At 33.4% G+C, this 24,657-nt stretch overlaps 1 protein-coding gene and 1 non-coding gene across 2 annotated transcripts; one reads left to right on the forward strand and one right to left on the reverse strand.

The window, feature by feature from the left end:
- Positions 1-14,257: 14,257 nt before the first annotated feature.
- Positions 14,258-20,943, forward strand: LOC120624586 (troponin C, isoallergen Bla g 6.0101-like). Its single transcript, XM_039891223.1, has 6 exons — positions 14,258-14,378; positions 14,488-14,515; positions 16,173-16,316; positions 16,900-17,022; positions 19,670-19,801; positions 20,670-20,943. Exons 1-6 carry the CDS (start codon positions 14,376-14,378, stop codon positions 20,696-20,698), a joined length of 459 nt encoding a protein of 152 aa, XP_039747157.1. The 5' UTR covers positions 14,258-14,375; the 3' UTR covers positions 20,699-20,943.
- On the reverse strand, positions 16,579-16,650 carry Trnah-gug. Its single transcript has one exon. It is a non-coding gene; the product is annotated as a tRNA-His (tRNA).
- Positions 20,944-24,657: the final 3,714 nt, after the last annotated feature.

Below are 24,657 nucleotides of genomic sequence, written 5' to 3' on the forward strand. Positions count from 1 at the left end.
ACTTTGTTCTGCAAAATACTGTCCGGAAAATACTTATTAAAAGTAAAACAGAAGGGGTTGGTTTGGTTGAAAGTAGTTTGAAAGAGGGTTTCGACGCATAAATTTATATTAAAACGTTTGTATGAACCTAAGTAGAACGGGTTAAGGATTTCAAAATCCTATCAGTAATTTATACGTCCTTACTAATAAGAATACAAAAATGAATTATCCAAAGTTCTGCAAAATACTGTCCGGAAAATACTTATTAAAAGTAAAACAGAAGGGGTTGGTCTGGTTGAGAGTGTTTTGAAAGAGGGTTACGACGCTTAAATTCATATTAAAACGTTTGTATGAACCTAAGTAGAATGGGTTAAGGATTTCAAAATCCTTTCAGTAATTCATACGTCCATACTAATAAGAATACAAAAATGAATTATCCAAAGTTCTGCAAAATACTGTCCGGAAAATACTTATTAAAAGTAAAACAGAAGGGGTTGGTCTGGTTGAAAGTGTTTTGAAAGAGGGTTACGACGCTTAAATTCATATTAAAACGTTTGTATGAACCTAGTAGAACGGGTTAAGGATTTCAAAATCCTTTCAGTAATTCATACGTCCATACTAATAAGAATACAAAAATGAATTATCCAAAGTTCTGCAAAATACTGTCCGGAAAATACTTATTAAAAGTAAAACAGAAGGGGTTGGTCTGGTTGAGAGTAGTTTGAAAGAGTTACGACGCTTAAATTCATATTAAAACGTTTGTATGAACCTAAGTAGAACGGGTTAAGGATTTCAAAATCCTTTCAGTAATTCATACGTCCATACTAATAAGAATACAAAAATGAATTATCCAAAGTTCTGCAAAATACTGTCCGGAAAATACTTATTAAAAGTAAAACAGAAGGGGTTGGTCTGGTTGAGAGTAGTTTGAAAGAGTTACGACGCTTAAATTCATATTAAAACGTTTGTATGAACCTAAGTAGAACGGGTTAAGGATTTCAAAATCCTTTCAGTAATTCATACGTCCATACTAATAAGAATACAAAAATGAATTATCCAAAGTTCTGCAAAATACTGCCCGGAAAATACTTATTAAAAGTAAAACAGAAGGGGTTGGTCTGGTTGAAAGTAGTTTCAAAGAGGGTTACGACGCTTAAATTCATATTAAAACGTTTGTATGAACCTAAGTAGAATGGGTTAAGGATTTCAAAATCCTATCAGTAATTCATACGTCCTTACTAATAAGAATACAAAAATGTCCCTTTTTATTTTAAAATGATAAAACCCAGCTTTGTTCACACGCGTATAAGAACTTTTTTGGGGGACCAAAATTTCTGAACGGAACGTTAAAAATTGGCCAATGCTCTATCCAGAAATGCTTACGGCAACAGCCACTCGTACTTTCTATTTATGTTTATTTATGCTGTTCCTAATTACCATAATTATGATACGTTGAAGTGCATACTGCTATATGTTATTTGCAATTTAGCGAAGCTAATTACTTGGTTTGTTAATTAGAGTAAAATAGGTCATAAGAATTAAGTATGAATCTGTTTATGTTGTCCTGTATTTACTAACACATTTTAGGTACCTTTAATACTCCTGTGGAGACTATCGGCGAGACCTCTCGCAGCTCAGCGTAGTCCTTGCCATGGTAAGCAGCGACAACTTTTTGAAAGCCGTGGTCGAGGAAGCGGGTGCTTTAAGAAGCTCCAGACGCACAGCGGAGGGGAAGAAGACGGTGACGATTTGCCCTTCGCCAGGCGTCGGGTATCTATTGGGCTACCTACTCGTCACTATACAAGCTTCTCTACTGTCTGAGGAGGGGTTAAAGCTGTCCCGATCCACTCCTCGTTAGCGTGGTTTACAACTTCCGGGAAGTATACAACGGCTTCCCGGGCGTTTAACAAAGCCAACAATAGGGTCATGCCGTGGTGGTTTTTGTTTGGGTATACCCCCTTTAGAGGGGGGGGGTCAAACCCTGCGTCCTACCCAAAGGTAGGCGGGAGCCATAAAGCTTTCCTACCTACTTCATTAAGTTTTCGGTAGTGTGTATCTGCCCGTCTATTTCGTGATTTCGTTTTCTAAAATATTTGTGGTGCTCATATAGGTATAACTCGTTCCCGCCGCGGTCCAGCATAAATCATCCTTTTATTTTTAACGGCTATCCCAGTTCGAAACATTTGCTACGTGATAACGACTAAGACTCTGATGTATCTCTAAATCGTCTAGTCTCATACAAGACTGAAGTTTATCGAAAATGCTTCCGTATATAAAATTCAAAATTCAAAATTCATTTATTTCAAGTAGGCCTAATATAAGCACTATTGAAACGTCAAGTATATCTGTTTGTAGTGACTCTACCATCGGTTCGGAAGGCAGATTCTACCGAGAAGAAGCCGGCAAGAAACTCAGCAGTTGCTCTTTCCCCACATTATTTTACAATTTAACAGTCTTTGTTCTATCTTGTGAGGGATGAAAGCGGAGCGGCTTCTTTTCAGGCAACCTTATCATTAAGAAATTCATCAATAGTATAGTAACCTCGATGTATTAAATGTGTTTTATACATTCCTTGAACGTATGTAATGGTAAATCTAATATTACATTCGGTAGCATGTTTTAAAAGCATATTCTCAGCCCCACAAGGGTTTTATGTACTTCGATTGTTTATGTCCACTTTTTTTATATAGATTAATGTTTTGTTTTACAAAGATTAAATTGTTATAAATATATTGCGGAGCTACTCTAAGTATTTAAATTTTTCACGGAGAGATTAGCGTGATCGAAGTTTGTATATTGATCGGACAGCTCTTTTTTGTAATATAAATATAGTATATATCAAACTACCCAGAACTCAATTAAAAAACATTGGTTGTGAATCAAATATAATTTTAATTGTTTCTGGAAAACTCAATGAAATAATAATTCTTAGCACATTTGTAAAAATACTAATTAAGTTAATAAAATATCTGGCAAATAAGAATTAATAATAGTAATCAAAAGTTTACTTATTTAAGAAAATATTATAACATACATCATCATCATTACATTAACCCATTACCGGCCCACTACAGCGCACGGATCTCCTCCCACTATAAGAAGGGGTTGAGGCCGTAGTCCACCACGCTGGCCTAGTGCGGATTGGTGGACTGAAATGTTTCACGTAACACGTAAATAATATTTTAATAGTCTAAACAAATAAATATGACACGCAGATGTAAGTATGACCATTGTTACTATATGTATTCGAAACTCAAAGCAACAAACTCAAAGCAAGCATTTTTTAGGAGAAGGTCAGATGGCAATTTTATTTCCACTAAAAATATTTTAAAGTTAGCTTCAAGTGACATATTCGCATTTCGCAGTATTCAAAAATATATTTCTACGCTCAGCTATAGGTAAATTTCATTTCTAAATGTAATTTTGCATGTCGACGCTAGCGGGGAAAAATTTCCTCGTGTACCCAGTGAGATGTTATTACCTCCCTGTAAAAGCTTTTCGAGTCGGCGCTGTTTGAACAAAGGAGTTCAACCTTGGTGTTCACCGTAAGTAAGATTACCAATACATTTACCAATGATTCCGAAAACCTTGGATGATGAATATATATTATATTATGCAAAAGTAAGACTGAATTTTATTTTGAAAAGAATTAACATTATACCATATAATTGTACGTTCTACCTTATTGTGCTGTTGTATTTGTATCTCTGTAAATTTTCTCTGTGGTGTACAATAAAAGTGTATTCATTCATTCATTCATTCATATAATGTGCATTGTAAATTTTGGCTTTAATATCTTCCACATAAAAGCTGGACATGCTGTTGTTAACTCTTTTATAGGACTTATATTTTTATAGGATTTATAATTCTACCTTAGGTAGGTACATTATCTTAGCCTTACTTTTACGGTTTGTACATCAAACAAAAGATGCCAGAATTTACTCAGACTTACTTGACACTTATTATTATAGTTTAGCCAATTTATACAATATATCTATTTATAAATTATATGTATATATACCCTTAACGTTATTCTGATGTGTAAGCTACACTACTAGTAGTGTTTTTGTGAAAGAGTAACAAACATCCAAACAGTCATCCATACAAACTTTCGCAATTATAATATTAGTAGGAACACAGTAGGAAGGATTTATTTCGTGAAATTGTTAGAGACAAAGCTTTCCTGCTTTGAGACCCACAACGCCATTCACATTATGTTTGCGTCCTCAATGCGACCAATCACAGCGAGCGCTTTCTGTGATTGGTAATTAATAGGTGCAATCTTGAACGCTACTAAGGACACAGATAAGACTACGCCGCCGCTTGCCTTTCCAGCCACTATTTTATTAATAAGTTCAAATAAGTTCAATTTGCTTGTGGCCACGGTGCGTGCAAATTGGACATATCGCGACGTGTGCTAAATGTCAATAAAATATTGACCTTATCCTGATAGTCCCAGCCGAATATAAATTAAGCACCACACCGTATATCTTTATCATTAACGCACACACTTACTAGCTGAATTACGGACATACTGGTATGTTGCAAGCACAGTTGCTTCCTCAGTTGTTAGAGCTCAGACGTTGCTGGCACCATTTAGTGATTCGTGCTGGTTCTCGCACATTAATCAGGTATCACACACTAACTTGTTTTGAGATCAAACTGCAAACCAACCGCAGAGAAGGTGAATATGAAACTTGAACTGTGAGTAATACCTACTAGGAGAATAAGTAATCACAAATACCGTGCTTCACTGAGCTATTATTTTTTATTATTAAAGTATCTATAGTGCAGTACATTGTGATTTTAGTTGTTTTTATTATAGATTTGGACTAGAAGCTTCAAATTAAATAAATTGTACTCAAACTAATAACTAAATTAATTCGACGTAATAACAACTCACTGCGTGTACCTACGTTATACTATCTCGCAAACAGTCTTCGTCGACAGTTGATTGAAACTGAATACCCGCGAATAAAGGTTTAATTCGACAGTTAGGGGACTTGATACTGGGATCTAAAAATCTTCTCGTTCAATTTGCACCCCGTGGGCTGATTACATTCATCATGCCACAATATTATATTTAGTTAAAAACAACTTATTTATTTAAACTCTTTATTTGTTAACCACTACACAGTTAGGAAAATAAAGGGTGAATAGAGAGAAACACAAAAAACTGGAGTAGAATACAAAAGGCGGCCTTATCGCTTATAGGCGACCTCTGTCAGGCAACCTTAGGATTAGGAGAAAACAAGAGCGAGAACAAATAGGTGGTGTAAAATTATTGTAAGCCTACATTCTAATAACTACATACGAATACATAAACAATATACACAAATAAAAACATGAAATAAAATATTTATATATATATATATATATATATATGTATATATATAAAATAAATATAAAAATAATAAACTTATATATATTATGAAAAGCTATGTTAATGAATAGGTGATATAAAAATAAAAACCAGTCGTCTTATTGCGCAAGATAATAAGCTTAAACTTCATTTCATCGTAAAAACGTATTTTATACTACTTTATTCCACTACAGGTTAGCCCTTCACAGCATTCTTAAACCGCGAGGTATCACAATCCTTGTGATACACGAATACTTATTTGATATCCCATGGACAGTGGCGTGCATAGAGGGTATGCACAGGGTATGCAGATGATATAAAATGAAGAAAATCTCCAGTACGAGTTATAAATACTTAAGGGTGGGCTTTTTATAACTCTTACAATGCCTATCCTTAAGTTTTTTATAACTCGTTCTGGAGATTTTCTCAATTTTATATCATCTGCATACCCTGTGCATACCTTCTATGCACGCCACTGCCCATGGACCCGTTCAAAGCGCTTTGCCTCAAAATAAAACAAACATGAATTGTAAGTACCTACCTTCAAATCAAGAGAGCAATCTTCTACGCAATAAAACGCGCATAACTTAGAAAAGTAATAGGTCCGTGCTGGGATTCGAACTCGCCCTCCTGAAAGTGAAGTCGAGCTCCTACCCACTAAGCTATCACCAGAGCGGTGATAGCTTAGTGGTAGGCATTAGCAATCAACCAATTTTATCTGGCAGTATATGGTGTATATTCTCTTGCGGTATATATTATAACGTTTTAACCATATTTTATAAAGAAAACTTATTCAAAGCCATTACCTGAAGGAGCTATGTAAAATAAAATCTCTAGGTGAGAAAAATAATATATTCTCGGAGGAAATCGATACTCGTGAGTCTCGATCTAATTCGATTTCCGGCCGCGGGATTGGTTGGCGTCGAGAAAATTAAACCCTTAAACGAATTACTATCTCGGATTTTCTTATCTTATTCCTTTGATTTTCTTAATATTGTCACTGGGAAAAGAAATTTAATATATTATCGTCGTATGCTATAAAAAGAGCCTGATAAGTATATCTGATATTTTATGACTATTTGCTATAGTTTATATATAATTGAGTTAGAGAGAAACGGTGATAGCCCAGTGGGTAGGACTACGACTTCTCTTTCGCACCTCTTCCTTTTCTAAGTTATGTGCGTTCTAACCAATTAAAATATCAATTGCTTCTACGGTGAATGAAAACATTGTGAGGAAACCTGCACACTTGAGAGTTCTCCATAAGGTTCTCAGAGGTGTGTGAAATCCACCACCATTCCGCACTGGGCCAGCGTGGTGAACTACGGCCTTAACCCCTTCTCATAGTGGGAGGAGTTCCATGCCCTGTTGTGTTGATATAATGATGAGTTACAGAATATATATGTTTACAGAATAGGCATCGTGAGGTGACGGCAGATCTGAATATAGATAAGACCATAGATTTTTTAATTACCAACTAACCTCTCGTCCCAACCTCTTGGCCCAACCTGGGTGTCGAACCCAGTCTTTATTTGTAGTTAAACAGGAGTATCACTAGACCCACTTCGCATGTTATCGTATTTTAAAACTGGAACTTGGAATATTTAAGAATAATTCTTTGTAATAAATGGCCTAGTAATTGATTGTTTTAATTTTCATTGATAATAATTGTAAGTAAATTGTGCAACTTCTAAAACGAAAAGCGAAGAGTATTCTCTGAGTGTTTTAATTAGTTTTAGGTTTTAATATTCCTAGCATCCGTTCCGCGCCTGGAAAGGGGACGAAACGTGAGTCCCATAAAAGATTCCCCTCTAGAGTTGCTAACATAATATTTTGTATATTAGACACGGTTTATATAGATGTAAGTAATATTGTGCATATTTAATTTATTAATTTATTTTACTTATATGATACAAAATTCACAGACGTACTAATAAGTGCATTAATAAAAAAAATCTGGACTAAAATCGGGGTTTCTTTTTCCATCCGAGCTATTATAACTTAGTGGACCGTTTTCTAAAAATGAACCTAACTAGATTAATTTATCGCCGCCGAAACCGATACGTACCCTGCGTACTCAATTTCATGAAAATCGTTGGAGCAGAGATTCAGATTTTGTTTATATTATATACATATATAGAAGAATTGCTTGTATAGAAGAATTGTGTGTAAAGGTATTATAAGATATATAAAATACGCACATATATAATATAAATAGGCATATAATATACTAATAATATAATATACTATTAGGCATCGGCGTAATCTGCATGTCCTTTCAATCCTGTATTCTACTCTTTTTCATCCTTGGACACCACTCTACCTTAAACAACGCTTTAATTTCCTTTGCCCGTGTCCGTCTCAAGGATCTCAGCGTTCTGCTAGGGAGAATATTCTCCGGATGAAATGTAAGTCTCAAAGTTACTCGGAATCCTTCACAATAAAAGCTGCAACGCTGTGGAATGCACTCCCTGACGATATTCGTCGCTCTAAATCCCTAGCTATTTTCAAAAGCCGTGTTAGACATCACTATTTGTCATTATAATTTTGTTGTTCGTATATGTGTACTTATGTATCTATAGTAAATATATATAAATATTTGTTAATATATATATATATATATATATTTATATTTATTTATATCTTATTTTATTTATCTCTTTTAATAATTTATTATATTAGTTATTAGTAGTATGTACTTAAGTGTGTAAATTTATGTATTGTTTATTTTAATTGCGATTTCCCGTCTCTCATGTTTTGTTGTGTACTATCGGTAAGGTTACCTGGCAGAGATCACTTTTAGTGATAAGGTCGCCTTTTGCTTTTAATTTTTTGTTTAACTATATTTGTAATTTCTCCTTTATTACGCAATAAAGATGTTTAAATAAATAAATAAAATAAATTTATCAAATAATGAATGAATCATCATTTCAACCGATGCTGGACGTAGGTGTTTTTTTAAGGATTTTGAAATAATGACATATTTTATAATAATTAATATTGCGTTTATGCCGGAATGCCGCTAATCATTCGAATCAAATTTTGTATTTCAGTAAAATAAAAAGTTAATTTAAATGTAATGTAATTGCGAAAGAAAAAAATTAAAATCACATATATTATTATGGATGTTAGCTTAATATAAGTCCATTGTTGCTACAGGATGTAATTCACTAAAATTTTGATTGTAATTACCCGAATAAGAAAACTTGAGATTGTGATTAGTTTGAAGTTTATATTTAATGAAACGTTTTACTTTTCAAGTTTATTTCAATAAGTATCATCTCACCACTTTCAAAAACAAATGCCTAGCAAAGTTCGGTCGCCACCTACTAAATATTTAATGTGTAATATATTGCTGCTGAGTCCAGCCTCGGGTAGATACAACCGCTAGACCAATCTCAAAAGTTCTGCTTTTAAAGTGACGGAGTCCGAGTATTTTCAGTGTTGCATTTTAATTGGTTTTAGGTATTAATGATGCAAAAAGCACAAGGTAAGAGCCCAAAACTAACTGCTTACTATCGTATGTACATCTTGTTACCTGCTGCAATTCTAACAAAAGCCTCCCATAAAGTAAATATTCGTAGGCTTGGTAATAACTGTTGCATTTTCTTATAATAAATAATAAATAAATATACTACGGCAATACACATATCGCCATCTACCCCAAAGTTAGCTCAGCTTGTGTTATGGGTTCTAAGATAAATGATGAAGACTTTTATGAATAATATACACAAATACTTATAAAACACAGATAATCACCTAGATACTGAAAAACCTTCATGTTCATCACAGAAACGTTTTCCATTTGTGGAAATCGAACCCACGGCCTTGGGTTCAGAAAGCAAGGTCTCTGCACACTGCGCCAATCGGCCGTCCAAGCAATTTGTTTATACAAAGAGGACACGTCCACCCTAAGTATCTGCTTTTTCTACTGTGTGTAACCCGCGCCTTACGTAAGTACCCTAAGAGCAACGACACACGAACAACTTCTATATAGAAAGTTCGTCACCCTATTCAAATGTTAGGTACACCTCACACGCTCAATATTATTTAATATTATTTGAGTACTGGTAATAATACTGCCTGACAATTCAATTATAAATATAAATAAATATACTACGACATTACACACATCACCATCTAGTCCCAAAGTAAGCGTAGCTTGTGTTGTGGGTACTAAGAAAACTGATGAATAATTTTATGAATAATATACATAAATACTTATAATATATAGATAAACACCCAGACACTGAAAAATATTCATGTTCATCACACAAACATATAATATTATTTGAGTACTGGTAATAATACTGCCTGACAATTCAATTATAAATATAAATAAATATACTACGACATTACACACATCACCATCTAGTCCCAAAGTAAGCGTAGCTTGTGTTGTGGGTACTAAGAAAACTGATGAATAATTTTATGAATAATATACATAAATACTTATAATATATAGATAAACACCCAGACACTGAAAAATATTCATGTTCATCACACAAACATTGTGCAGTTATGGGAATCGAACCCACGGCCTTGGACTCAGAAAGCAGAGTCGCTGCCCACTGCCTGAAAAGCCTGCTGTAGAATAAATACGCCTGGGCTTGGTAGGTTGCTGTATTTTTTAAGAGACAGAAGACGTGGCGGCAGATCCACCCCATTTACACTTAAAGTGGGGCTAGATTGCGATGTATATTTTGTCGTAGTATATTTATTTATTTATTTATTTAATTTTCAAGACCAGGTAAAACTTTTAAGGTTGGCCTTGTATATAATGCATTTATACCGCCAATTATAAGCAGAAGCCGATTTATAATAACACGAAAATAAGGGATAATTATTCCTTTTAAAGAAAAAAGGCTCTTATACCTTTTTATGTATTTTCTACGCGCAGACCATTTGCAGCCTCTAGACCACCAAAAACATTAAGTAATGACAAAGGCGGGGTTTTAAAAGTGCTTACAAAGTAGACCTGAAATTATTGAAAATTGAACCATCTTGGGAATTCGTGGAGTTACGTCTGGTATACAGAAAGTCGCAGGTATCTCAAACGTTTTAGCATTGCCGTAAGGTGCGTAAATAAAAAAGGTTAAAGTCAAAGTCAAAGTCATGATATGGGTTCAAAAACACTTATTAATGTAATAATAATTTATCCCCGGATCCCCATATTGTATGGTCACGCTAGGTCATCGTCACGTGACGTTCAGTCATGTGCCAACTTTTTATCAAATAAAAGAAAATTCTGGATACAAAGAAAAAGCTCCCGAAATAATACTTAGTAGCACATTGTCTCGAAGTATGATAGTTACCTACAATAATTAAAACTATATTGAATAGTTACTGTTACACGTGACTTAGTCGCGCTGCGTTTGAATTTTAACCCCCGACGCAAAAACCACTGTGTCTGTCTGTGGCATCGTAGCTCTTAGACGATGAACCGATTTTGAATTTATATGAAAGGTGAATGAATCGAGTGTCCTTAGCTATATTTGATGAAAAAAAGTCCAAGATGGCCGCCTCATGCCCATAATTTTCCATGCACGCCCGATGGAACTCAGTCAATGTGCGTATAAAATGAATTAATAAAAAATCATAAAATATATCTAGTACATCTATAATTATAATTTCTAACAACCTATGGTATTTTAGTTTTCTTAAAAATCTTATTTTTTTTTTTAACTTACTTTTCACATATTTTATATAAAGTTCGTTTCGTCCGAATATCTATAATAACAAAAACCCAATCCCTACTAATATTATAAATGTCAACGTAAGTTTGTTTGTTACGCTTTCACGCAAAAACTACTAAACCGATCCTCATGAAACATGGTACATATATTCTTGGAAGTGTTAGAAGTAATAAAGGATACTTTTTATCTCGATATTAAACTCGGTTCCTTTGGGAGAGGGGAGGAGTGTTTAACGATTTTATACCATAACTCCGACAAATTATAACCGATTTAAATAATTATTTTTGTACTGTAGAAGTTATAATATGTGTTTCATTTTGCCCAAACTGTGATTGGAGATAGAGGACAGAACTCCTCAGCGGACAGCAGCAAACCCCTCATTTAAGGCTTAGCAATACTGATTACTTTAAAGTTTTTTAGATCTACAACTAAATTTAATGCTACATCAAAAAACAAAATCAAACTGGCAACAGCTAGTACTTAATAAAAACAGTAAAACTAAGCTGAACTTATGCGGTTTCGCCGATTGTTATGAAAAGTTAGTGATGATAACAATGTTCCGAGGGCTTTATGCGTTATACCGCTTATTTCCTTACTCTTTTGCTCATGATAATTTTAGACGAACTAGGACAGCATGATCCGCAGTTAAACATGCTGAACACCAGACCAACTAGGCAATCAATAAGTTTAATAAAGAACAGTCATTCCGAAACCACAGACAAACAACTCTATTGCACTTTTTAGTATAGAGTATAGATTCGTATCCTTCACATCCAACTGCGCCATGCACCAATAGCCAATGTTTTTGTAAACAACAAACACTGTAATACTTGGATTGCGGCTGATAAACACAACAAGCGGCAGTAATGTAACTCACTCACACATCATTGGTTTAAATTCGGCCTATCATTACCATCATGGTGAGATTCCTGGCGTCTCTCTACGAGACAGGGGTTACCAACACTTCAGTTATTTGTTATAATTTATCTATTTATATATGAGATCGATTATGCTCCAATGTTATATTGCGAGCGTTTACGATTATTATGACATAGTAGTCAAAATTATCGGGTCCAACGGATTTATGTGCTCTCTAAAGCATGTGTCGATGACGCCAATTTTCTAGCTCCAGACTCTTTTTTTTTTTTGAATTATTTTTTTAGAAAAAACATTCCCGTTTTTTAGTCCTTCCCCGAAATAAAAAAAGCAGCTCCTTTATGAAAGTATTAGCCAATAGGATAACCATGTAAACCGCTGAAATCGAATAGGTATAAACAACTCAAAATTAATTAAACCAATGTTTAAAATTCAACTACGAATTTTATTTATTTCTTCGAGTACAAGTCAGCCTTTGAATGTATCCTCACGTAATGGTAAGTGTTGATGCAGTGGTAACGGGATAACCTGTTAGTGGCAAGGAAGTTAATAGCATATTTACCCCTACGGTTTCTATGCGGCATCGTACTGGAACGCGAAATCGTTTTGGCAGCACATCTTTGTACCGACAAAGACGATGGTTAGTTGCCGAACTTACCACGGCCAAACCAGTCCACTACACGAGACTAGAGAAAATTCAGTAATTTCAAATTACCATATTTCGTCCTCCGGTCACCGAAGCCAGGACCTCCATATTTAAGACCACAGCGCTGTCTAAGTTAAGTGAGAACTAAGTTATTTTATGCTGTGAACAGAAAAAATCAGAAAAGCAACAGTCGAAATTTTCTTCACGCCGATTACTATATTTGTCGAGTAAAGTATCTTGGAACTTCCACGAGTGTTCTCTGTAAAAATATGTTCCAGACCGCTTTTTAAGATGGCATCCATATATTCGAGAAGTAGAAAATGTTTCTGGATTTCTCAAACATATGGACTCAATTTCGGTAAATTGAGTAAGGAACGAAAAGAGCCTGATTTTAGTATAGTTAAATGTGGCAAATACAATAAACAATACAATATGTCAATACCTATATATATATATACCTATATGTATATAAATATACAATATATACAATAGCAACTATAATTTATAATATAATAATATTTGCAACTTTTGTTAAATCATTTTGTATACAAAATTTCATTCTACGACATACCGCGTTGTATCGTCCACCAGTAAATGCCCGATTATAAGATTGCAAAAAAACCTGTAGCCTCCCTCTAGATTTAGGCTACTAAAAGAGGACTTCTAATTAGGCTGGTGGTTACAAAGTTTAGCGGGTTCTAATAAATAAACCTTTCTTCCCTAAATAGCTCTTGTGTAATTGAATTTTTTATACAACCTGAATCATGTGTTTTTATTATCATGTCATGTTAATTGTCAACCTATGACTAAATACAAATTTTCATCGATGTAGCATGAAAAATTACAAACTTTTCATCCCGTATTTAACTCCTTTGGGGGTGGGATTTTTAAAAACTGCGACCTTTTCTATCTATAAGGAAACTGTGCATTTCCGGAATAATAAATATTTATAAATTTCTGTTTTTCTATTTTTGAATATTGCACACTACATATTACTTATATTTTTTAATTATTTTCAAGGTACACTTGATACTACGTACGTTATTCTCGCACAAACGGAAGTATTCTTCTTCTAACGCTGCTTCGGCATTGGGCGTGATTTTTTTTTTGCTTTTTGTTTCTCATATCTCAGGTGCTGTATGGTTTGAGGGCATTCGCTTGGGGTATTTTGTGAGTACTGCGTCATAAATCTTTGAAAAAAAAAAAAACATTCATTCAATATTCTAATTACGTAACTACACTCGTGGGGGACCTACGTCCCCAACAGCACGTACCTCCTAAACTATAAGCTGTGCTGTAGCTCGATGTTAAGTTACCATTCGGTTGCTTTCTGGCGGCACAAGGAATACACAGACTCGCGATTGCGTGTCATTCATAATGACAGAAAAATTACGCAAATGTGTATAGTGGGCGAGCCTATTCCCCCACGAGTGGTGCTAAGTGTTAAAACGACTTAACCTGCTATCTGAGGGATTAGGGATGTGTTCTTTCAAAAAGTTCATTTCTATTAACTAACTTACTAGTTAAATAACTTAATCATACTGACCAATTACTAATTAACTAAAGTTGGGAGAAATTTGTTTTAACTGAAAACCTGAAAATAACCTTTCACCACTAGGTCATTATGATAGTAATGTAATAAATTAATGTCGAAAATATTGCAACACCCCTGAAATATTCCACCTAGGCGTAACGTCAATCGAAATAAAGATATATAAACTGTCTGCGTTTAGAGATCTAGACCGAGTAAAGTCTAGGAGTGCATCTCAAGTCATTCAGTGTTAGCGTATTTTTGGAGCATTATAATCTTGTCAACATGGTCAGTGAACATAATATTAATTAATCATGACATAAATTATTTTAGATTAGTTTTATATCAAGCATTATTTTTTAAATACAATAAATAACCTTTTATGTTTTATATACAGGATGAACTGGACCAAAATCAGATACAAAGTAAGTGAACAATGTTCTTTTAATACTTTTTTTAAGACTAATTACAAATTAGTTCATAAAAAAAATTACTGCCTTTTAACAGTCCAAAAAAATAAATGTCCTGAATCCATATATATGCAGAGCGTAAGTTTCGACAATGTTCACGCACGATTAAAGCCGAAGTTTGTTACTTAATAAATTGTGGGGTTGAGACCTATTTATAAGGTCTCTTAATATTATGATTCCGAAGGCAACATACTACCTACCAATGGATAAGTTTAAATAAAGTATTCAAACTTATTTATTATTATTATAACAAGTCTATTAAAAATAAACAGTTGTCCATCCATACTATCATATTAAAAGTGTGAAAGTGTGTTTGTTTGTTTGTCTTTAATATACGCCTTCTCTAAGCAACCGATCGACTTGTATTTTGTCATAGAGTTGGAAGGACGGAGAGTAGGCTTATTTTCATCCCAAGAAAAAGTTTCCAAGGATTTCTTTCATTTAAATTGTCAAAAAAAAAAGTTTATAAATTTCTTAAAGGTCTCTTAAGAGCTTTGATTTCGCTTTCATCAGTACACGCGATAAAATTATGATTACGAAATTGTAAAATGTCTATGTTGGTAAAGACGATTTGCTGAGTTTATGGCAGAATTATTTTCGGTTATCTTTTCTACCTTCAACTGGTGATAGAGTCAAGACAAATGTACTTTCACGTGAAATAAATGGTTTTTTTTTTAAATATTATTAAATATGATTAGAATAGAAAACTTTGTTACAACACAACACAAAAGGAAAAACACAAGGAAAACAGTAATACGATAAAAGGTCGACTCAATAAAAAGTAATGCGTGAACATTGACGAAAAAGTACAGTAGTGATCTGTCCATCTTATCCACGGGGCCCAGTTTTTCCATCAGCTTTATTGTTATTTTCAGCTGTCCGAATTGCTACATATTCAATTTCGAATTAAATAGAAAAAATGCATTTCTTAGTAAAAAAACTTCATCTAAAAACATATTGTAAAATAGAAAAAAAACAATTAAAGCTATACGTTCGGAAATCGAACCTGTTGCATGCTAATCGACTAATAACATCACTGCGTTAGAGGGAAATGGAATTCCTAGTCCCGTTTCAGAACGCCATTAGCAATGGCCTATGACATAATTGCTCAATGTCGACTACTTTGTGCCAGACAGGTATATCCGTTGAAACATTGTTGGCAATCTCCGCGGCCCAAAATGAATTTGTTTTTAATGTCATTACAATGGTAGAAGTCAGAAGACGCTATTATTAAATTGCATTTCTTAAATAACCTACCATTGGACTCAAAATAGAAACTTCACCGATATAAATTCTTAATAGCGAATTCAAAAGATTGTTTATTTAAGGTAAAGTTGTTGCTGTATATTGAAACGTTTTATTCGATCACCAAACTGAAAGTCAGATGACATAAGAAGTATGGGGCCTCTCACCGTAATGTGCTAATACCATCGATATAATTGGCAAAACTTTTATTGCGCCTTAATTATTCAATGAGCAAATTTTCAAGCACACTATTTTAAAGATATATTTTTAGTCATTTGGGGTAGCTGTAGGTGTGCCTAATCAATTCTCAATCTCTCAATGTTATCTCTTTATTATTATTGTTATTCTTATAATTTTTCTTTTACAGTGCTAAAAAAAGCTTTTGATACTTTTGATCGTGAAAAGAAGGGTGTTATTGGAACGGACATGATTGGAACTATATTGGAAATGTTGGGCCAAGAAATTGATGATACAACATTATCAGAAATTATTAAAGAATACGATCAAAATGGTGAGCATAAAATTAGTCATAAACAAACCTTCATAGTTATATAGTTTTTATAACGCGTGTATAGATGGCGCTGTACACCCTTTTTTGTATTTTAACATACTGTTTTCATGTAAGTAATAGAGATGGCGCGGTGAAGCAAAATATTTTTTATGTTTATTATACTTTGCATGTGCTACAATCAGGAGAAATCAGAAGAATTAAAATATTGGAAAAATTTAACTGGTGACAAAAATATAGCCCCACCGCGACAATGACATGACATTGCCGTGACCAGGATTCGAACCTGGGTTACTACGGCCACAACGTAGGGTCCTAACCACTAGACGATCACGGCTGTTGAGGCACTTACAGAAGCGTCGAAATTTTGTATCGTAAGCCAGAACGCATAAACTGTTTTTTATCTTTCAGATAACGATAAAAAAGTAATATAATATTGTCTATCTTGTTAAACATAAGACACAGAGACCAACGTTCATTGTCGACCAACGTTACAGCTAGATTATTTTATTTCAAGAAAAAAGCTGTTAGTCTTTCTTTGAATCGTTTTATTATCGACCTCAACTTATCTTTTATTTATTTATAGATACCGGCACGCTTGAGTTCAAAGAGTTCTGCTCATTAGCATCGAGGTTTATGACAGAAGAATTAGACGCTGAAGCTATGCTTGCTGAACTTAGGGAAGCATTCCGGTTATATGACAGAGAAGGTACTTTATTTTTCTACGTTGTAGATGTTCCGTCAAACTTAAGTTAAGAATTTAGTGAGACTAAGCTAAGAGGAGATAACTGAGTCCATTGGAGACAGTTTTTTTTTTTAATTCCATTTCAAGTTAATGTCGTAAAATTCATGTAAATGTAGGATGGTTCTAGCGATGGCTGAAGGATCCCACCAGACCAGAATACATCATCAGCATCGACCCGGGTCCTCCAACTTATAAGACCACAGCGGTTACCACAGCGAGTTAGCAAGTTTTTAAGGCTGTTGATATGATTATGAAGTTTTCTATAAGTTTTTGGGGTAGTATGGTAGATGGATCGCAAAACCCAAAAACAGCTATAAAACAAAAAAATACTATTATGATACATACATAATACTATTTTATTATTCTTAACAGCTTATCAGCTTTTTCGAATAACAAGGTCTGAAATTAAAATTAATTAATTGTTTATATATAATACTTTTTTATATAATTAAATTAAATTATAATAAACGGAAGTATAATGCAATAAATGTACCTACAAAACATTTCAACCGTTTTTAACCTTGGGTAACCTTGTTAAATATAACTACAATAGATATCTTCTTATAATTAGATTAGGATAGATTTTCTAACAAAAGGTAGGTTACCTATTTTACGTAAGAGTCCGGAGTCGTTGATTGAATTCATTCCTGACAGGTCCTGACCGAGTGCACTTAGAAATGGTGTAGAATTTACGACAGTAAAATAGTTTAAGTATATATTGTGATATGACCTACTTAGGAATAAATAAAATAAAAAAGAATGATCATTATCTGACATTAAAAGAACTATATCATTACTTATAAAATATATAATTTGGCATTGCGACGATATTTTTTCTAAGGCGTAGGTTCGTACATACTAGGGTTTCTACGATAATACGCATTGTACGTAGTAGAGTAGTACGGTACATAGGATATGAAAAATGTTTATTATCATACATAACAGGTATTAGGAACGCGATTGAAGGCGCGCTTATTGCTATCTTGATGTCAGTGGCATGCATAAAGGGTATGCAAAGGGTATGCAGATGAAATAAAGTGAAGCAAATCTCCATCCGAGTTATATAATCTAAAGGGTAGGCTTTTTATAAATCTTACTGAAGATTTTTTTCATTTTATATCATCTGCCCGCTTAGTGTAACCCTGTGTGTACTCCGTCTGCACGCTTGATGTCATGAGATGTAGTCCAGTTTATGTATTAGAATGTAGTTATTCATAACTAGTTCAGTTTTTTTGTATGAAGTTTGACGAAACTTGAAGTCTTTTTTTTAAACCTTGAGATCACTATTAAGCGATAAGGCCGCCTTTTGTATTCCCACTCTGTGTTTGCGTTTCTATATTTTTCTTTTATTTCCTAAACTTGTAGTGGTGTGCAAACCTATGATTATTTTGTCGAAATTTCGTTAAAATCTGTTCAGTCAATGTTCCGTTTGAATTTTTACAATCGGACTGATTAATATTAACTCACCTACCTACTACTCAATCATCCATTAAGTTTTCGATTTGGTTCAATACTTGACTAACGAGTTCTTTTGTTAGTAAGTTTTGTTTTGCTCTTGTGTGCTATAAAAACTTCTTTTGCCAAAAAAACTATCTATAAACCAAAAAAACACAAATGTTGTAGTTCTTGTTCACGTAATCGTATCGAGTGTTAAATGTGATCACTGAATCGATTTTTATACAAAGAAGCACATGAATTGTTTGAGATTAAATTGTTTACTGAAATCGAAACGTGATTCATCTTTAAAAAACTATAGGTTTTTACTATTAAAAGTAGTGGAGCTTTTTGGGACATGCTCGTCCGGAAGTACCAACTACGACCAAGCCTAATTATTCTGTTGCCAAGTAGCATTTCTGTGTTGCGGAATGATGGTCATAGTTGCCAGTTTAATTACAGGGACACCTATGCCACAGGTTGAGAAAGTAGGGCGGTACTTTGTATAACGTGTTGATTGCATGTCCTGCGTAGTTTTTTTCTATTTATAGGCAATGGTTTCTCACTTATGAGCCATTTGCATAGTCCGTCAATTATTACTTTTACTTTACAACGGGTAAATGAAAACCGAAACAATGCTTCACAGGCTTTATAGGTACTCTAAACACTGTTTCTGAGACTTCTCTGTGAAACCGAAAAACACTGCCATAGTTCTTACTGAAGGAAATAAGATACAGCCCTAACATCACATACAAAATTAAAAACATGTGACTTCATTAGGTACGCGTTGCGTAGCGTAGGTACTATGCGTGTGTCGGTCCTTTACCTTCAATAGGACTGTCGTAAGTTATCATTTAGAATCTTTTGATTTTTTTTGTTTGAATCGTTATACAAAATTTGGTCAAGATCAGTGCAGTAGTTGTGCAGAACATCTTCATCATCAACATCACTTCAACCAATGGAAGTCCACTGCTAGATATAGGTATTCTGAAAAGAGTTTCAATTTTCACGGTCCTGGTTCGCTTGCTTCCAGCGGCTCCCAGCGACTTGCTTCATGTCGTCTGCTCTCGTCGTTGGTGGTCGACTAACGCTGCGTTTTTTTTAATGGAACTAACAAACAAACTGGCAGACACACTTTCGAATTTATAATATTAATATGTATATGGATTTTTTGCAGGAAACGGCTATATCACAACGGACGTGCTCAAAGAGATCTTCAAAGAATTAGACAATACCTTATCGAATGAAGAACTGGAGGCTATGATTACAGAGATAGACGCTGACGGCTCTGGGACCGTTGACTTTGATGGTACTTTACATTATCATAGTATAGTTGTGTGAACCGTTAGGCCAGATTAAGTTTGGCTCACGGAGTTAGAAGTACCATACCGGAGCTAGAAAATTAACGTAGTCCACTCCCGTACCTCAGAGAGCACGTTTATCTATCGGTTCCGGTTATCACTAATATGTGATAAATATGGCCTGTGCCCAGCATAGATAGTTGTGAACTGTGTATTCCAATATTTTAAAAGAGAAGCCTAGAAAGCCCTTTGCCAAGTACATAGAGCTTTCCAGGTTTACTTCTCTTCTCCTTTTTCTGTCTGTGGTATTCATAAGAACAAGCAGACAGACAAATCATAGTTAAATATAATCTTGGAACGAATTTCTTGACATCTCTGACTGTCAATTGCTAAGTCACAAAATTGAGTAGGAATTATTATACTAATAATACTTTATCGTAATACCTATTACCGATAATGACCGGCGGTGAAAGCCAAAATGGATGGATAACCTTTGATTTAAGTTTAGGGGAGAGCGATCCCCGTCACGTACCTATAATTTTCCGGAATTATGAGCGTTTTTAATTTAGACAATTAAAATATCAATTGCTTTAACGATGACGGAAAACATCCTGGGGAAAGGCGCCTGAAGTCTACCAATCTGCACTTGGAAAGCGTTGTGAACTACGGCCTAAAGAGTTCTCATTCCGTAATAAGACCCGTGTCCTTAAATGGGCTAGTAATGGTTTGATAATAATTACCACCGAAAGGCCTAGTAGTAAAATGGGAAGTTCTTGATCTTGGCCTAGTAGTAAAATGGGAAGACTTGACTTAGATATTTTTTTACATATAATTTTGACTAATTTCGTTATTAATAAGTGAATTTATTTATTTCAGAATTCCTGGAAGTAATGACTGGAGAGTAAAACATCAAAGCAAATTTTTTTTTTACCACTTATAGAAAAATTATGATAATTTATTATTTTGTAAATATACTACCCAATTTACTTAGGGGTAATAGTTTACTTATAGGATGTATTTAATTTTTGTTTTAATGATTCTAAGTATTGTGTTCTGTTAAAAGAACATTATTACAAATAATAACAACTTATTTGTACCTACTGAGACTGTATTTATTGTTCAGTATTATAATAAAAACGTTATTGTTATACATTGCATTTAATTTATCTTTTAATCATAAATTAATCTATTTCATCCATACGAAATTATAAAATTTTTGGTAAATTTACTTTATAGTTATTTAAATTCGAAAGTTACTTATTTATTTCATGCGGAATACGTTAAAATGATTTAGCTTATCGTTTTTTTATTCACATTACTCAAGTTATTTTAAAATAGTTTCTTATTTGTATTTTTAATTATGTATGTAACTAATTATAAATTCAAGTTAGAAACTATTTAAAATAGCGCTATATGAGTTATGCATCAAAATATAAACTTAATTAATTTTGTTTTATTAAATTAAGTTAGATTATTATTATTAATTTAGGCCATTTGTTTCCACAAAAAGCTTGAAATCCCTCTTTGATTTCAATATAAATATTTAATTGTAAATCGTAATTTAGTAAACGAAAAACATTTTATTCACCACTCTTTCGTCCTTCGTCTTCGTTATATTTTCCGTCTGTTTTACGATTATCTCAAATAGGTGAGTACCTATTTGGAATTTACAACGCTGGAAATAACATTGTTTGTGTATCTATATGAGAACGCACCGAATCTACCTAAGTCCTTATCACTAAAATATACAAGGTAAATTTTGCTTAGATTTTTTTTTACTTGGATGAAAAGTACATAGAAACATTTTTACATAAAAGTAAACCGGTATGTAAAAAAAATTAAGTCTATCCATTCACTATTTTTTACGTTTTATGGACACAAACATACAAAAGCAGATTTTTTATAGAAATAAACATGTAATGCGCTAGACCGGAAACTAATCCTGTTGCGCTATGTGTAACCTAAGTACTCTTTTATGTTATACAGGCTTCGTTACACATTTCGTCTAAATAGTAAGCAGCTAGAATTCGCTCCCCAGTAATTAATATTATTCAATATTTTTCCACAAAATAAATTTCTCATTATAGAAATGTTACGATTCGTAATGAAACTTAATGGGTCTGATAATAAAAATAACACGAGTTTATTTCGATATTGTAACCGTGTCGTAAAACCAGGTAACAAAAGTAAAAGCATTATCGCAATCAAATGTTATACAATTAGTGAAGTAACGAGCCGGTAACAGCGAAATAAAGTTTACTTCGCGTCGTCGGTTGGAAAATTTACTTGGATTAATTAATTTTTCAAATTTTTTTATCTTTTCTCTTATCGTTAAATTCAAATTATAACCTTCGAAACGAGTTTATTAACATACTCCAAATAAACACAATACTGAAATTTAAAAATAGAATTATACTTTTAAATAACATTATATTTATTTTTTACCACGATAATAAAACGATACAAGACTGGAAGACTAAATTCAAGAAGTTATTTAACATTTTGCTTAGCAACTAGGCTATCTCTAGTACCTAATAAATAAACAAAAACTTTTATTTCTTCGTCAGTAAAACTAGTTATTATTGAAAACATCATTATTAAGTTGAAATTTGCTTATTGGCAATATCTTTGCTGGAATCGCTTAGTTATTTATTTTGTAACTGAAGTATTATAGTTAGTCACGTTTATTCACAGTACCATTATTTTTTTTGAGTTATATTTTGTAACTCTTACCTGGCACTGGATTGGTGATATTTTTTTTTATCGAGCTTAATTTAAGATTTTTAAATAATGACCTAGCGATCAAAATGAATCTTATCGGCTCTCGTCCGTTTTCTTTATGAAATCTATCTGTAATCTATTGATAAGTTCCTTAACAAATTTGTTATTTTTTTTTGAGAATAACAACGTTGCTAAGTAATAAATCTGTGGATTATGTATAAATTGAATATTGAAAATCGCCGTTAGGAGATTTGGATGTCATTTTTTAAATAAATTTTATTATTTTTGATGTTGGAGTACCGGGGAAACAACTTAGGCAGCCGGCCCCCTAGCCTTTCGAAAAGCAATATTTTGTAAAATGTTATGAGTAGCTGACATTAAGCTCACTTAGATATAATTGCAAACCAACCCTCTAAAAACTTTGTTTGTACAAAAAGCCTACTATCACTTTTATTTTATTACTAAGTATCTAAAACAACAAATAGAAAAAAAAAAAAGAAATTACTAGATACTTTCCTTGCTACTGTAATATAAAAGGGAACGGTATACAAAATATATCTATACTTAGTAATTTTACATTTTACTTATAAGTGGCTTAAATATTTTCTACTTATTATTAATATTTATTTATTTCTTTACAAAGTCTGTTGTTTATGTCAAATTTTTTTTGTCTCTTTCACATGTCTTTACCCAATCCCTATCCCTATCCCTACTAATATTATAAATGTGAAAGTAAGTTTGTTTGTTACGCTTACACGCAAAAACTACTAAACCGATTATCATGAAACTTTGTACACATATTTCTGAAGGTGTTAGAATTAATATAGGATGCTTTTTATCCCCAAATTAAGCTCAGTTCTTTTGGGAGAGGGGTAAAAGGTGTTTGACGATTTTACACCATAACGCCGTCCAATGATAACCGATTTAAATAACTACTTTTGTACTTTAGAGGTTATAATGTCTTTTAAATTTTGCCCAAATTTCGTGTAGATCTGATGAATGTGATTGGAGATAGAGGACACAACTCCTCAGCGGACGGCAGCCAACCCGTCATCGAAGGCTTAGCTATCCTAAATACATAAAGTGCGTAGAATTACACCTAAATCTTTCGAAAAACAAAAACAAACGCAGACGTAGTCGCGGGCAACAGCTAGTAGTAATATAATAATTAAAATAGCAGTACATTGTCAACAAGAGACTTATCCATGATACTGCTGGACACATGGGAGATAGGTTTAAGAGCTTAGCACACGCACGTTGCTCCCATGCGGTTTATCGTGTGAAGGTTCTTTCCATCATGTCAATTATTATAAGTGTTACTTCATACTCAACAATAATTCTCGAATAGACAGTTATTTGAATACAAATATATTTCCGTCATAGTGAATGACTGGAAACATGATAGATGCCGCCACGCACCCAGTCGCGAAATCTATAAACATATTATTATGTTCTTACCTATCAACATGCTCTTATTTTAATAGTCTGATTTAAATTGGATTAACTTTAACTAAGTCCGTGTTCCAATACGCGAACAACGTATAATGGGCACAATAGGAAAGTTAGGCTTTCGACCATATTGAATGAGTGTGTGAATTATTTTATGTACTTATATATTATATATTTATAATACTTTGTACAGTTATTTTTTCCCAAAAGATACCAGGAAAAGTTGTAGATTATTATGTATACCTACTGTAAGTAGTCCATGGGTTTAAATTCAAAATTCATTTATTTCAAGTAGGCCTAGTTTATAAGCACTTTTGAAACGTCAAGTCAATTTGTTTGTAGTTATTCTACCAGCGGTTCGGAAGGCAGATTCAACTGAGAAGAGCCGGCATGAAACTCAGAAGATTTCTGTTTTTCTACATAATTTTAAAGTTTAACAATCTTTAGAATTTTTCTGTTTTGAGAGAGATGAGAGCGGAGTGGCCTGCTTCCAAGCAGCCATTTCGTTGAGAAATTTATTAATCGTGTAGTAGAACAACAAGGGAATGCAGGTTTGACGCCGCAATGTGACCTTTGCTTTAGATTTTTTCTTAATATGTCATTAAACAGCATTTCCGCATTCACGTGAACAGCAAGATGATATGTTACTGGATTTTCAGTTTGTAGATTTGATAAGGCGTAATAGCATTAGTAG

Source organism: Pararge aegeria, chromosome 6 (assembly GCF_905163445.1).
Source record: "Pararge aegeria chromosome 6, ilParAegt1.1, whole genome shotgun sequence".
Taxonomy (NCBI): domain Eukaryota; kingdom Metazoa; phylum Arthropoda; class Insecta; order Lepidoptera; family Nymphalidae; genus Pararge; species Pararge aegeria.

Excerpts from the sequence above, each read along its gene's own strand:
- LOC120624586 (XM_039891223.1), top strand. Across the intron at positions 14,516-16,172 it reads GGACCAAAATCAGATACAAA|TGCTAAAAAAAGCTTTTGAT; the intron begins GTAAGTGAACAA and ends TTTCTTTTACAG. Across the intron at positions 17,023-19,669 it reads CCGGTTATATGACAGAGAAG|GAAACGGCTATATCACAACG; the intron begins GTACTTTATTTT and ends GATTTTTTGCAG.